The sequence below is a fragment of the Tyto alba genome, unplaced genomic scaffold (assembly GCF_018691265.1).
Source record: "Tyto alba isolate M040663 unplaced genomic scaffold, T.alba_DEE_v4.0 Super-Scaffold_12, whole genome shotgun sequence".
NCBI classification, from domain to species: domain Eukaryota; kingdom Metazoa; phylum Chordata; class Aves; order Strigiformes; family Tytonidae; genus Tyto; species Tyto alba.
The window spans coordinates 697,864-710,574 of NW_024881274.1; the positions used below are offsets into that span (position 1 = coordinate 697,864).

General features: G+C 57.3%; 1 protein-coding gene and 1 gene segment (V, D, J or C); one reads left to right on the forward strand and one right to left on the reverse strand.

Moving 5' to 3' along the window:
• Positions 1-3,074: 3,074 nt before the first annotated feature.
• On the reverse strand, positions 3,075-5,398 carry LOC122152784. The segment is given in 3 exon segments: positions 3,075-3,117; positions 4,215-4,542; positions 5,347-5,398. Coding segments are annotated over 3 exon segments (423 nt in total).
• Positions 5,399-8,564: 3,166 nt separating this feature from the next.
• Positions 8,565-9,330, forward strand: LOC122152850 (feather keratin Cos1-2-like). Its single transcript, XM_042787403.1, has 2 exons — positions 8,565-8,729; positions 8,977-9,330. Exons 1-2 carry the CDS (start codon positions 8,580-8,582, stop codon positions 9,301-9,303), a joined length of 477 nt encoding a protein of 158 aa, XP_042643337.1. The 5' UTR covers positions 8,565-8,579; the 3' UTR covers positions 9,304-9,330.
• The last annotated feature ends 3,381 nt before the right edge of the window (positions 9,331-12,711 follow it).

Below are 12,711 nucleotides of genomic sequence, written 5' to 3' on the forward strand. Positions count from 1 at the left end.
TCTCTCAAGAACAGACTGAATTTCCAAAAAAGACCATGCAGCTTGGCCCCGGCACACCTTCTCACTCTCCTGTCATCAGAACACAAACCGTTGAACTACTTCTGTCCAAGCCACAAAGGCCCGAAAGCCCTCTGCTGCCGTCCAGTCTAACAGGGATGGCCGGCGCCTCATTTCCCTTCTCAGCACCGGGCTGCCAAGGGCTTGCCTGAAGCTGTCGGGGGCACCGAGGCAGAGAGCTGGCTGCTGGAGTCCTGGTTCTCAGAGCACGGGGAGAGGCTCTGCTTCCTCCTGTGCATCTGCTCTGTCTGCGCCCGTGGGAGGATTTGTTTCCCGGGTGTTTGCATTTGTGTGTGCTTTTGCAAATGCACTTGTGAGCGTCAGTGTCTGCTGGTGTGTGTGTGAGCAAGTACATTTCTGTGTGTCCCACAGAACTTCAGAACCTGCCTCAAACATCCCAAATCCTCCTCTCACACTTGTCATATCTTTTCCTTTCTAAAACTCAGGCTGACCCGCTTCAAAGCTTCACCTGCAGTTCCCTGATGGCCCATCGAGCAGAGGCTGAAGAGCTCTGCCCTCCCTCCTCCTCTCCCTCATCACTTACGCAGAGACTGGGCTCACCGGGTGCCTCCTTTATCACTTTCCCTTTTGCCCGTCCTCCCCTGTGCAAGCAGAGGGCACTTGGTCAGACAGCCTCAGTGAACCATCCGCTCTGACCTTCCACCCGCCCTGACAGTGACCTCTGGTGAAGTTCCTCAGGTGAGCCAGTTCCTCACCATGCTGAAAGGCTCCTGTCCCCAGAGAACACTGGGTCCCTCGAGTCCAGGCTCTGGGGGGAAACCCCATGGTGAGCTCAGTCTTTGAAGTGTCTCCCTGCGACACCTGCAGCAACACTAAGCCATGGCTTTCACTTTCCAGGACGCCTGAGAAGTTACAAAATGAAGGAAACGGGAAAGACAGGTTGAATGCGTGCTCAGTTTCCGATGGAAGGTGAGTGTAAAAATACACTCAGGTCACTTGAAATGTCATTCTGGAAGGAGCTCGTCCACGCTCCCTATTCCAACATATTTATTCTTTGCTCTCCCTGATGTCCTGCATTTCCTACCAGGTCCTGCATACACCCTCACAGGCCTTTGTGTACAGCTGAGCATGAGGACAGACCTGAAGGCCACCTCCAGGTGGGATCCAAATCTTATCATTCTTTCCCCATCCAGCACGAAATGGACTTCTCATCCACCTTTCAGTACCTCGCAGAGGTATTTTTCCCCAGGGCCAGAGGCTGAGCTTTCTTTCTCACCTCAGAAGACCTCACTGCCAACAGCCACTGTCACGGCTTACTGAGCTGACACCACTCCAGGAATTGGAACATGTTGGCCTGCCACCATGGCTGCTCTTGTCAGCCTCCCCCACAGCTTCCCCACTCCAGGGACAGCTCTTTGCTTTCCAAGACAGACCGAGCATAGCAAGAGACGTGTGCACAGAGGGACAAACTAGATCCCAGAAATGCCCAGCCCAGAACTGCAGCCACTAGCAGGTTTCTGTTGGGCACAGAACCCCCAGGGACTCAGGGACACAGGGGCACCCCCACGGCCAAGCACTGGTGAGTGCCCAGAGCTGGAGGAGAGACCTGAGAAGCAGAGGGACAGCTCGAGAGATTCAACAGGGAATCTGGTCCGGGGTCTGGTTGATGGGTCCCGCTCACAAGTTGAGGCTGTCACTGATCCCCAGAGGCAGGGCTAGGAGGACATTTGCCTCCCTTGGGTGTCTCTTGGCCAGCAGGGAAAGCCACGGGAACAGCCATGTCTCCTGCCAAGAGCCCCCTCCTCCAACAGGGATTGTTGGTGGCCACCGAGGGAAGAGGAAGAGCACGACAAGCACCTGGGATCCTTCTCCTGAACACTCCCGGCTGGGTCCCGCTCAGTTGCAGCAGCTCAGGATTGTTCCCGAGTCGGCTGTGGCAATGAAGCCTCGTGGCAAGGAAGGCCAACAGCATCCTGGGCCGCAGCAGGAGGAACATCACCGGCACGACAAGGGACCTGACTCTTCCTCTCTACTCAGCGCTGCTGAGGCCACCTCTGGAGTGCTGGCTCCAGTTCTGGGCTCCTCAGTCCAAGAAAGAGATCTGAATGAGCCCAGCAAAATGCTGCAGGGACCGCAGCATCGTTCCTATGAGGACAGGCTGAGAGGGCTGGCAGTGGTCAGCCTGGGGAAGAGAAGGCTCGAGGGGGAACTTGCCAGCGTGTGTAAATACCTGACAGTACGGAATGAAGAAGAGACTCTGCTCAGTCAGGCACCCTTGGGACTGCACCCCTCTGCCATGAGGAGGCTCTGGAGGAAGAGAAGTTGAGGTTGTTGAAATGCCCAGCCCAAGGAAAGACCTAAAATTCTGACACGTACTGTGTTCCAGACTTGCGAGTGCCACAGGAAGGTTTTTTAGAATTGGGATTTTCATCTTGGGTGGCCAGGCCACAGTTGGGTTTCTGACAGCCCTCCAAGTCAGAAGGTGCTGGAGCACCCCCTCAGACACACATATCCTGGTATAGAAGTGCTGCCTCTCAGCTCCAGGTCTCATTGCCAAAGGGGCCATGGGGAACCTGAAAGTTCAGGCAGGAGCCTGAAGGAGGAGATCAAAGGGACTTTGGTCAGGGAATAGGAGGCTGCAGGCTGTTTTCCTGATTTTTCTTCCTCCTGGGGATCACAACCAGCCCAAGAAGAAAGGCAGGAGTGTCCATGGTGAACTTCTGCCATCCAGTGCCCAGCCAGAGACAGGGACCTGCACCCGCCTCTCTCGGGGTTGGAGACAGACCCTCTGCAGCCCCCAATGTACTCCTTGTTCCCTGGTAGAGTCTGAAGGGATGCAGAACCAGGAACATGCAAAGGCACCAGGAAGCAGGAGTCTGACTCCCTATCCCCAGAGGCATTTCTCTCTCCCTTCTCTGGGGCCATGGCTGATGCTCTTCAAGGGAACCAGCAGTGGGAAGAGCTCCTGCAGTGAACATCCACCCAGAGTCACCCCTGTTGGGCACGAAGACATCCAGCACAACCCTCTGCTTCACAGACATCTCCTCCCCATCCCTTCAGGCATCACAGTCATCCTCTTTGTGTAGCAATGACTGAACCCTGTAGGGTGAGAGCAGAATATCACATTATGAACTTGTTTCTGAGTGCATGAGGTTTAGACTTCTTACATGCTCCACTGGAAAAGTATCTGGGGGTTGTGCGAGACATGGGATGCTGAGGGGAAGGAGCACAGACAAGCAGAGGGAAGGATCAAGGCAGCTTGTTTGGGAGCGAGTATGGGAAGACAGATGGAGGCAGGGATGAGAGCAGCTGATTGCGTGTGAACACGTGTCTGATCCGTGTGCTGGCCTGGCCACGCCTGTGGCTCTGCCTTGTTTGTGCACCTGCCAGCAGTTCCCTGCAAACCCAGTGATGAAGTCCAGCTGGGGCAGGGAGCGCGGCTGAGCCTTCCCTCTGTGCCTCGGAAGCCCCTGACCATGGGCTTGGAACTGCTCTGGCAGCTCCTCGAGCCACACAGGGCTCCATGGGGAGCGGCCGGAGCCCACAGTCCCTTCCCAGAGGCCTCCTTCCAGCTCCTTGGGCAACGCAGCAAATCTGTTGCCGACTCACTAATGAGGGAGGAACCTGGCATCCCTTGAGGCTGTGGTCAGGGTGCTCTATCGGGCTTATAGGGAAAGGTTTTGGTAGAAGAGGGGCTGCAGGTGTGGCTGCTGTGAGAAAATGCCAGAAGCTGTGCCAATGTCGGGTAGAGGTGGGACCTGCCGGCTCCCAAATGTTCCACGAGGACTGTCTCCCATGGGAGGGACCCCAGGGCGCAGCAGGGGAAGGGCGTGAGGAGGAAGGAGCCGCAGAGACAACGGGGGAGGAACGGGAGCCAACCCCGCTTTGCCATCCCCCTGGGCCACTCGTTGGGAGGAGGCAGAGAATTGGGGAGCGGAGCTGGGCCTGAGAAGAAGGGCAGGGCGGGGGGAAGGGCTCGCAAGGTTTGGGGTTCAGCTCCCCTTCTCCCGCTCGGATTTGATGGGCCCGAAATTGCCGGGGCCCGGGGCCGGGCGGGGCCGGGCGGGGCCGGGCGGGGCCGGGCGGGGCGAGGCGGCCCCGGCGGGTGGAGCGGCAGCGCCCCCTGGCGGCCCCGCCCGGGGCTGTCCCCGCCCCCGGCCCCGCCCCCGCCCCCCCCGCCCGGCCCCGCCCGCGGCGGTTCGTGCCCGGCCGCAGCCCCGGCTCCTCTCCCCGTGTCTCCTCGGGCGCAGTAATACACCGCCGCGTCCCTGCGCCGGGGCCGGGCGAGCCACAGGGCGCTGGACCGGCGGTCTGCCGCCACCGACAGCCGCCCCGGCGGCTCCCGCACATCCTTGCTGCCTTTAAGTGCCAACACGAGGAGTGCTGGGCCCCGGCCCGGGAGCTGACGGTACCAGTAGAATTCTGTGAGCTGCATGTTGGGGTGCGAGCAGTTGATGCTGATGCCGGTGCCCTCGGTGGTCTCTGCCGACGGCTCCTGCTGCACCTGGGCTCTGCCCACAGCCACTGCCGAGAAAACAGAAGGAAAGTGTAAAGGTCTCCAAAGATCACCCAGCTCTGATGGCTCCTTCACCCTCTCCTTAGAGGGAGAACTCGTTGGTAAGAGTGGCAGTGAGACAGAGCTGGACCAGAACATACGGGGACAATGTGCTCATCGGCAGGGATGGAGGGCAACCCCGGTATGGGCGTGTGGAGGGTGGGCAGGGAAACTGAGGCAGATGCATGGAGAGATGGAATGAAGGCAAGGTGCATGGATGGATGGATGGTGAGAGGCAGAGGAGACAAGAAAGTTCAGTGTGTTACAGTGAAAGGTGAAGGGTTGAATTCAGAAGAATGAATGCTGAAGAGCAGGGTGATGAGCCCATGTATACTCTGATGCAGGAAAGGAAACTTGTGCCTACAGCAATGAAGGAAGCAGAGGGAGAGATGAGAGAGGGAGTCTCGGAGTAGAGGAAGGGGTGAGGGATGCTAGAGGCACGGAGAGATGCGTCAAAAAATGAGTGTGTAGATGGCTGAAGATGACCCAGGGGGAGAGAGAGGCTAATACAGCGAAGGAGAATCGGTTGTATTCAGAAGACGAATGCAGAATGCACGAGAGAAGGAGCGGGTGCCTGGAAAAGCGTGCTTGTAACAGCAGAGATGGGGTAAAAGAGGGAGGCTGAGAAGAGGGGATTGGGGGGGTTGGAGAGGGGGCCGAGGATGGCAGGGGGAAATAGGCGATGAATAAGGAGAGGGAAGAGTTACCGCTGGGCTCTCTGGGAGCAGCCCGGCCCCAGCCCCAGCCCCCCCGGCGCCCCCATCCCCGCGCACCCAGGAGCACCGCGGCCAGCCCCGCCAGCCCTGCGCCCCGGCCCCGCCGCATCCCGCCGCTCCGCCGCCCGCGCCTCGCTGCCCCCCGCCAGCCCCGGCTCTCTGCTCCGCCCGCCGCGCCTCCTCTCCGCCGCCTCCGCTCCTCTCCGCCGCCGCCAGCTCCGCCCCGGGGCTGAGCCCTGCGCCGGCGCCGCTCGGGGGCTCGCCCGGGCTCCGAGTGCTCAGCGGCTCTGCACGGCCACCACTTGGTCTCCTGGCAATGCCACTCTCCCTCCTCCAGCAAGGGCTCCCCAGCAAGAACCAGCTGCACAGCGCCAGCTGCAGCCTGGGCCAGCAGCAGGGCCTGGGCCCAGGAGATGGAGCAGCTTCCCAGAGCTCTCCCGAGCTCAGGGGCTGCAAAGAGCAGCACTGCTTTCCTGCCGCTGGCAGGGAGGAGGCGGAGAGCCTCCCTTCAGCTGCCTCTCTGCACTCCCAGCACAATGCCTACGAGGGCTCTGCAGGCAAAGCGGGCTCCGGACAAGTGTGCCCGTGGGCGTGCGGGGGGCAGGGGCCCAAGAGGAACGGCAGCGTCCCAGTGTCGGCGAGAAGGGACCTCCAGAGCTCCTCGACAGCAGCCCCCGCTCTCAGCAGTTCCCACTCCATCGGGCCGCTCCCGGGGGGCGATTGCCGAAACTCCACGGAAATCCATCCCAGGGTCTGCTGGCTGGGCTTTGCCCCACCCCTCACAACTCCTGGAGCCCGGTAGCCCAGCCCATTTTCCACCCACCTTATCCTCCTCTTTCTGAAGCCCTTCGCCTCCGGTTCGGTCACAAGTTTTGCCAATTGACGGCGTTAACACAATGGACACAGACACCAAGCTAAAGAAATAGGCTTATTTTACTTTAGTTTAAAGCAGCAGAAAGAATAAGCAAGGTAATGCACCTAGTCATTACTACATAAAGCTATCTATAGTGATTAAGAAAGATCCATCACCAATTGCCCTCCTACTTACCATCACCCAGACCCGTGCATCAGCTGGGGAGCCCGTCCCAGCGAAGGGTCGGAGAGCCTTCCCGGCAATTGGGAAGTCCCACGCAGGGCGTCCGCCCGGAGGTGAGGTCTGCGTCTGTGCTGTGAGAGGGTCCAGATTTTATACAGTTTAACAAACAAGTCTATACAAAATGCACAGGAGATCTCTGGTAGATTGATATGCCTCACTCAGGCTTGTCCAGATCTGGCCAGGATCCGAGCAGGTCTGAGGAGTTTCTGTTTTTCCTTCCTTTTGGGATTTATAGTTACTTCTGTTGTTTACTTATATTTTCCAGGGATTGTTCCCAGGGTTGCATTTCACACTAATAAGATGCTGGTTGCTTCGTGTTGTGGTAAGATGCTGGTGCTGGTCGGGGAATTCACTCAGAAGTTAACCTTGGTTTGAGGCCTATTGTTTGCGCCTTTTTTTTTTTTTGACCAACGCAGTAAAAGAGAGGCTGGAAAGATCTGGCTAAACTCCAGCTACGCGCCTGCCCTGCCCTTTCTTTGGCCGCAGTGCCCGCTCCCTCCTGAGAAATCAGCAAGGTTTCCCTCGGAGACACCTCCGAGAGCGTCATCTGAGAAGCAGCTCCACGGAGAGGGGAGTCAGCCCTGGCTGAGCTCTCCCAGCAGAGCTCCCTGGCACTGAGCTCCCCAAACGTCGCTCAAGCGAAGGAGGGAAGCCTTGGCTGCCCTGTGTCCAAGTGGGACCTGAGCCCAGGCGGAGAAGCGGTCAGGAGGGGAGATGGGCTCAGGAGCTTTACACACCCTGGACAGCCCCGGGTGGAGGCAGAGTCTCTTCTGGACACCCCTGTGGGACAGCAGCAGGCTTTGGGGGATGCGGGCTTGAACGCAGCATCCCTTCCCTCCCGGGGCCAGCTGCTGGGCACTCAGACTGACATTCCCGGCTGGGGCATGAAGGGCCTCGTGCGCTGAAGCCCAAGGCAGTCATCAGCTCTTTGGCTTTCCTTGTGAAAGCCCCAGGGTCTGTCATGCTACTCAAAGCAAAGCAGTCTCAAGCTTCACGTTCCTGCCATTCAGTCCCAGCTTAACCCGAGGTCTCAGCCCCTGCCTCACACGGCACCAGGCCAATGATCTGCAGAAATACATCTGGCGTAGGACTGGAGACGAGAGGGGGCTTTGTCCCAGCCCAGACACAACTGACAGAAGAGTGGAAGCAGAACCCCTCAGGGATGGCCAGCACATGCTCAGCAGGATTCCTCAGCCCTTCTCCTTGCCCATAAAGCAATCCCCATCCTTCTGAAATCTCTCAAGCTGGGCAGAGCAGCCGAGTCCTGGCCTGGAGAGGCAGGGAGGGGGCACTGCCAGCCATGCTGAGGCACTCCCAGCATTGTGACACTGACTTAAATACGGTTCCAAATTGGTGTGAATGCATCCTTGTTGTGGCCTGAAGCTGGCAGCAGCAGAGCGTGAGCTTTGGAGGGGCAGGAAAAGGAGGGCTGAGGAGACAGGGGCTGCGTGTCAGTGCCTCTTCCCTGGACACATCTCTAGCAGGCTGGTGCCATCACCGTTGAGCTGCACTCAGGCTCCTTCTGAGCCTGGGAACCTGCTGCTCTGCGGTGCTCGTGGGCAGAGCAGAGGACAGTGGCCCTGCCACGAGCAGCACATTCCCTCGTGATGAAGGACACACAAGCAGGGTCATGCTCACTGGCGTGGAATTATTCACAAGCTTGTAGTCCCACAAGCATCCGCAGAAACAAAACTGCTCAAAAGTACCCAGAAGAAAAGAACACACATAGGAACACAACGGACCATGGACTCTGCTGAGGACCCCTGGGGACTGGGCAGCGTTAGGCAGGCTGGGGCCAAAACCCTGCAGCAACACACAGACACCTGTGAGGCAACAACAAGTGACCGTTGGGGTGAGCTGAGGAAGGACTCTGGGACAGACCAGGACGTGGCACGACCTCATGCACGGGAGCCCACGGCATCCAGCCGAGGGTGGCTGGGCCTTCTTCCGAAGAGCAGCACTTCAAACAGACCCGCTGGAGTCATCGCGACTGACATCACCTGCCTGCTCTGGAAATAGCCAGCACTTGAGCTGAGTGTTCACCCGCACTGCTGCATTCCTACCCAGGAAATCCTGGGGCCTTTCATCCCAGTGCTCAGAACAAGCCTTCGCTGGGAAATGGGCTTGGCACAAACCTGGAAATGAAAAGGCAGCAGTGCAGGAAATGAAAGCACAGCCCATATTATTAGCTGTGATGGTTTGCGTTCAAGACGAGCTTGTCAGAAAATTGTTCCCTCTGCAAAGGGTGCCTCTGGGCCTGCGGCAAGGAAGGGCAGGTATAAAAGGCAGCCCCAGTCCCTGCTCTCTCATCCACTTCTCTTGCCTCCTTCTCCTTTGCAACCAGGTGAGTTCCTTCTCCTCCTCTTCCAAAGCAAGACCTCCGCTTGATAGTCACCCCAGCTGATATTGCTCTGTGCTTTCGTGGGGTTTGGATCTTCTTGTTGTGACAGAGGCAAGTGGGGAGACAGTGTGCTTAGAGAGTGGGCTGAGGGGTCTCTTGGTTTACGAGTGAGGAGAGAACGTCCCTGTGCCAGGCTGCTCTTCATAGAGCGATAAAGACGCCCTGTGCTTCCCTCCTGCTTCTCCCCCAGGTGCACCTCCACCCTCGAGACATGTCCTGCTCCGACCAGTGCCTGCCATGCCGGCCCTGCGGCCCGACCCCGCTGGCCAACAGCTGCAATGAGCCCTGTGTCAGGCAGTGCCAGAGCTCCACCGTCGCCATCCAGCCCTCCCCCGTGGTGGTGACCCTGCCCGGCCCCATCCTCAGCTCCTTCCCACAGAACACCGTTGTGGGCTCCTCCACCTCCGCCGCCGTTGGCAGCATCCTCAGCTGTGACGGAGTCCCCATCAACTCGGGGGGCTTTGACCTCTCCTGCATCACCAGCCGCTACTGCGGCAGAAGGTGCCCCCCCTGCTAAAGCTGCTGGCAGTGACCCACGGAGACACCTCGTGGAACTGAGAACATGCTGCTGGGCACAGGATCACGAATTTGGATGTTGTTTTCAGGATAGCTGAATGGCTTTGCCTTTCTTTCCATTTCTCTTTTTGCTGCCTGTCCCCTTGCCTACAGAGTGTCCCCAGTGCCAGCCTGGTGGGGACCATCTGTCTCCTCTCCGGCCTCTGTGGCGCAGGCAGACAGACAGACATCAGGCAGGAACTTCTCTGTGGGCAAGCACTGAAGACCCTCAGCTGCCCCCACGGCTCCCTGCACTGCTGTGCTCCACTTGGAGTGACTTTGTTTCCCTCTTTTGACTCATTAAAGTTCTGCTGCATCCAAGCCTGGCCTCCATGTGGTCCTTCCCTCCGTGGACACTGCCCCGGCTGCCAGAGGGGAAGGCTGTTGCTCTGGGGTGGAAGGGGGAGAGGACCCTGGGAGCCCTTGCCTTGTTGTGCCATTGTTCACAAATGCCCAGGAAGGCCGGAGGCCCTGAGGGGTCAGCAGCCCCATGAGCTCCTGAGGAAGGGCGTTCCTCTTGCGGTGGTTGGAGGTGCACTGGCTTGGCAGGGGTTGGACTTTGGCTCCAAAAATTCTGTGGTTTGCACAATAGCAAGGATGGTAAAGAAGGGAACAGCCCTTGGGATGGCCCATAGCTGATTCTCCACCTTCCTCTCCCCTCCACCAGCCAATGTAGGGGCTGTGGCCTGTGTGCATGGACGGGGCTGTCAGGGACAAGTCACCCATGCTGCTGAATGCATAGGGACTGGAAATTGGAGCTACGCCTGTGGGAGCTGAGGGCAGTCAGCACAGGAATGGGAGGAAAGGCCTGCATCCCGGGGAAGGGACTGTAGTTACAGAAAGTTGGAGTCCCATGCTGGAGCATCTAAGGAAACACTCTGGCCTCTGTGAGGGACTGTACATCGAAGAAAGTTTGTGGAGGACTGTCTCCTGTGAGGGGCAGCCACGCTGGAGCAGGGGGAAGAAATTGCAGAAGTTCCCTCCACTTCAGATGGAAGAAGCAGGATCACTAACTGTAACCCCATTCCCTGTCCCTGTGCCACTGGGGCAGGAGGTAGAGATATCAGGAGCTGATCTAAGCCCGTGAAGAAGAGAGCGGTGGGAAGGTGTTTTGAAAATGTGGTAATGCTTCTCACTGTCCTACTCTGTCTTTTAATTGCTTTGTTTTTTTTGTAGCTGTGAAAAAATTATGTTCTTTTTTTCTTCCCCTAAAGAGTCTGTCTTGACTGTGACCGTAATGGGTGATTTGTCCCTCCCTGTCCTATCTCAAATCCCAATCCGTAGCTTATTTTCTCCTTCTCAATTCTTGGGGGAAGGGAGGGAGTTCACTTTCCCTCTGAGCTCAAACCACGACACGTGCTTTGCCTACCCAATTAAAGAGGTCTTGGAAAAGTTTGAAAAGGGCACAGGATTCATGCAGGACTTATGCTTCAAAGCAGGAGAATTGTTGCCAGAGGTTGATGGGATTTAGTGGTGATTTCAATCATGCTGTGGCTCTGCTGTGCGGAAGGCAGGCACTGAGCTGTCTCAGCCTGTGCTTCTCATTTCCCTGCTGTTGGCTGTTTCTATGGCCCACGTGCCTTCACCTCCACGGGAGCCCCCTCAGAAGGTTCAGTGGCTGTTCTTTCATCGTTCTTTTGCCCCTGCTCAACCCCTTGATTTACACAGTAAGAAAGAAGGAGGCAAAAGCTGCTCTGAGCAGGTTCGGGAGCTGGGATTTGTTCCCATGAAGGAAACAACGGACAGGGTGGCGTGACCCTCACCTAAAGACCACTGTTCACTGGGGAGTTGGGGATCCATGTAAGAGATAAGCTGAGGAGGCCCTGGGCTCTGCCGTGCTGTGCTCCATGCAGAGCTTGGCCTTCAGGCCGGTGTTGTGCTGCACAGCCCCCTTGGCCACAGGACAAGCTCGGGAAGATGAAGAACTCCTGTAACCGAGGAGCCTGTCGGCAGCTCCTGCTCAGTGCCACTGACTCCACTGCCTGTTCCGTCCGTAGCTGCCCGGCTGTTGCAAAAGGTTCATCCTGATCCCGACCAGTGCACCCACCAGCCCCTGCTTGGGGCCAGGTACCTCCTTTTATCCTTCTGCCTCTCTATTGCCTCCCCTTGCAGAGGGGAGCAGAGGCTGTGGCAGGTGCCCCCGCCCGATGACAATGTGGCTCCCTGGCTGTTGAACTTCCCCTGTGCCCTTGTTCTCAGGGCTTTACGGCAGTTGGGCTCCTCGGCCAAGAGGGGCTGGGATTGACCACAGGTCAGATCGGGCTCGGCTAGAAATGGAGTCCCCTGGGGGAGCCTTTTTGAGCTGGTGCGGACCAGAGCAGCGTCCTGCAGGTAAGGCCTCTCGCCTTGGGCTGGGACTGGGCCCAAGGAAACTCCTTGGCATTCCTGTGGGTTGGGACGCTGCCCTAAGGTGTTCCTTGATGTGGAGAGTCCTTTTCTTTTATTAGGTGAGTGACTGAGAGTTTTGGGTTGCCCTTAAACCCTGGGAGATTGTGTGGCGATGGTTTGTTTGACTCTCACGGCCATTTGAACCTGCTGTTTGTATGTTTGGGGAGTGCTGATTAATTGTGCATAAAAACAAACTTTATTTTTTATTCTTTACTTGAGAGTTTCTGCAACAATTGGCATAGTCGGCAGGAGGTCGATAGAGGAGTTATTGTATTGTTGTGTCTTCTGTCTCCCAAATGTATAACAGGGGAAGGAGAAGAGGTTTAGTTTCTGGGTGTTTGTGAGAAAGTGAGAACAGAGCCGTGGTAGTTTTTGAGATGACGGAAGTAAAGGGCATATGTGCGCCACCTTAGGTAACTGTTGGATTCAGGCAGGAGATTATTTTGTAGTGGTGAAGAAAGAGAACTTTGGGAAAGAACTGGCAATTGATTGCTTGAGGGTAGAATTGTTCCAAGAAAGAGAGAGGCGGCGGTACGGAATATCGCTTGCCGCGCCGGTGGACCCCAGCCACCACAGACCTCTTATTAGAGGGTCCCGCATGTTTTAAAGGCACCTGTGCAGTCCCTGAGGGAAAGGGTGCAAAGAGCTGTTGGTCTGACCAGCCAAGCCCTCCGACCCCCGTGTATGTGTACTAATGTGGGCAGAAATGCTCTGTGATGGGGTTTTGGGGTCTGTGAGACGGGATGGACTGAGCCGGGTGCTGGCGTGGTCAGAAATGGGAAGTTTCAGAAATGTAGTGGGAAAGTCCACCCCGAGCAGCCTCCTGGTAGGGGACCTGACCTGCCCGGGATAGGTTCCAGACCATCTTATGATTTGGGAAGGAATGGTCCTTGGCAGGAGGGTTTGGCATTGGGGGCACCCCAGCAATGTTACCTGGGCAATCCAGAGATAACATTCAGAAACTGGTGGAATTGCTGGAGGG

Excerpts from the sequence above, each read along its gene's own strand:
- LOC122152850 (XM_042787403.1), top strand. The coding sequence starts at position 8,580 with ATGGTTTGCGTTCAAGACGAGCTTGTCAGAAAATTGTTCCCTCTGCAA. Across the intron at positions 8,730-8,976 it reads TCCTTCTCCTTTGCAACCAG|GTGCACCTCCACCCTCGAGA; the intron begins GTGAGTTCCTTC and ends CTTCTCCCCCAG.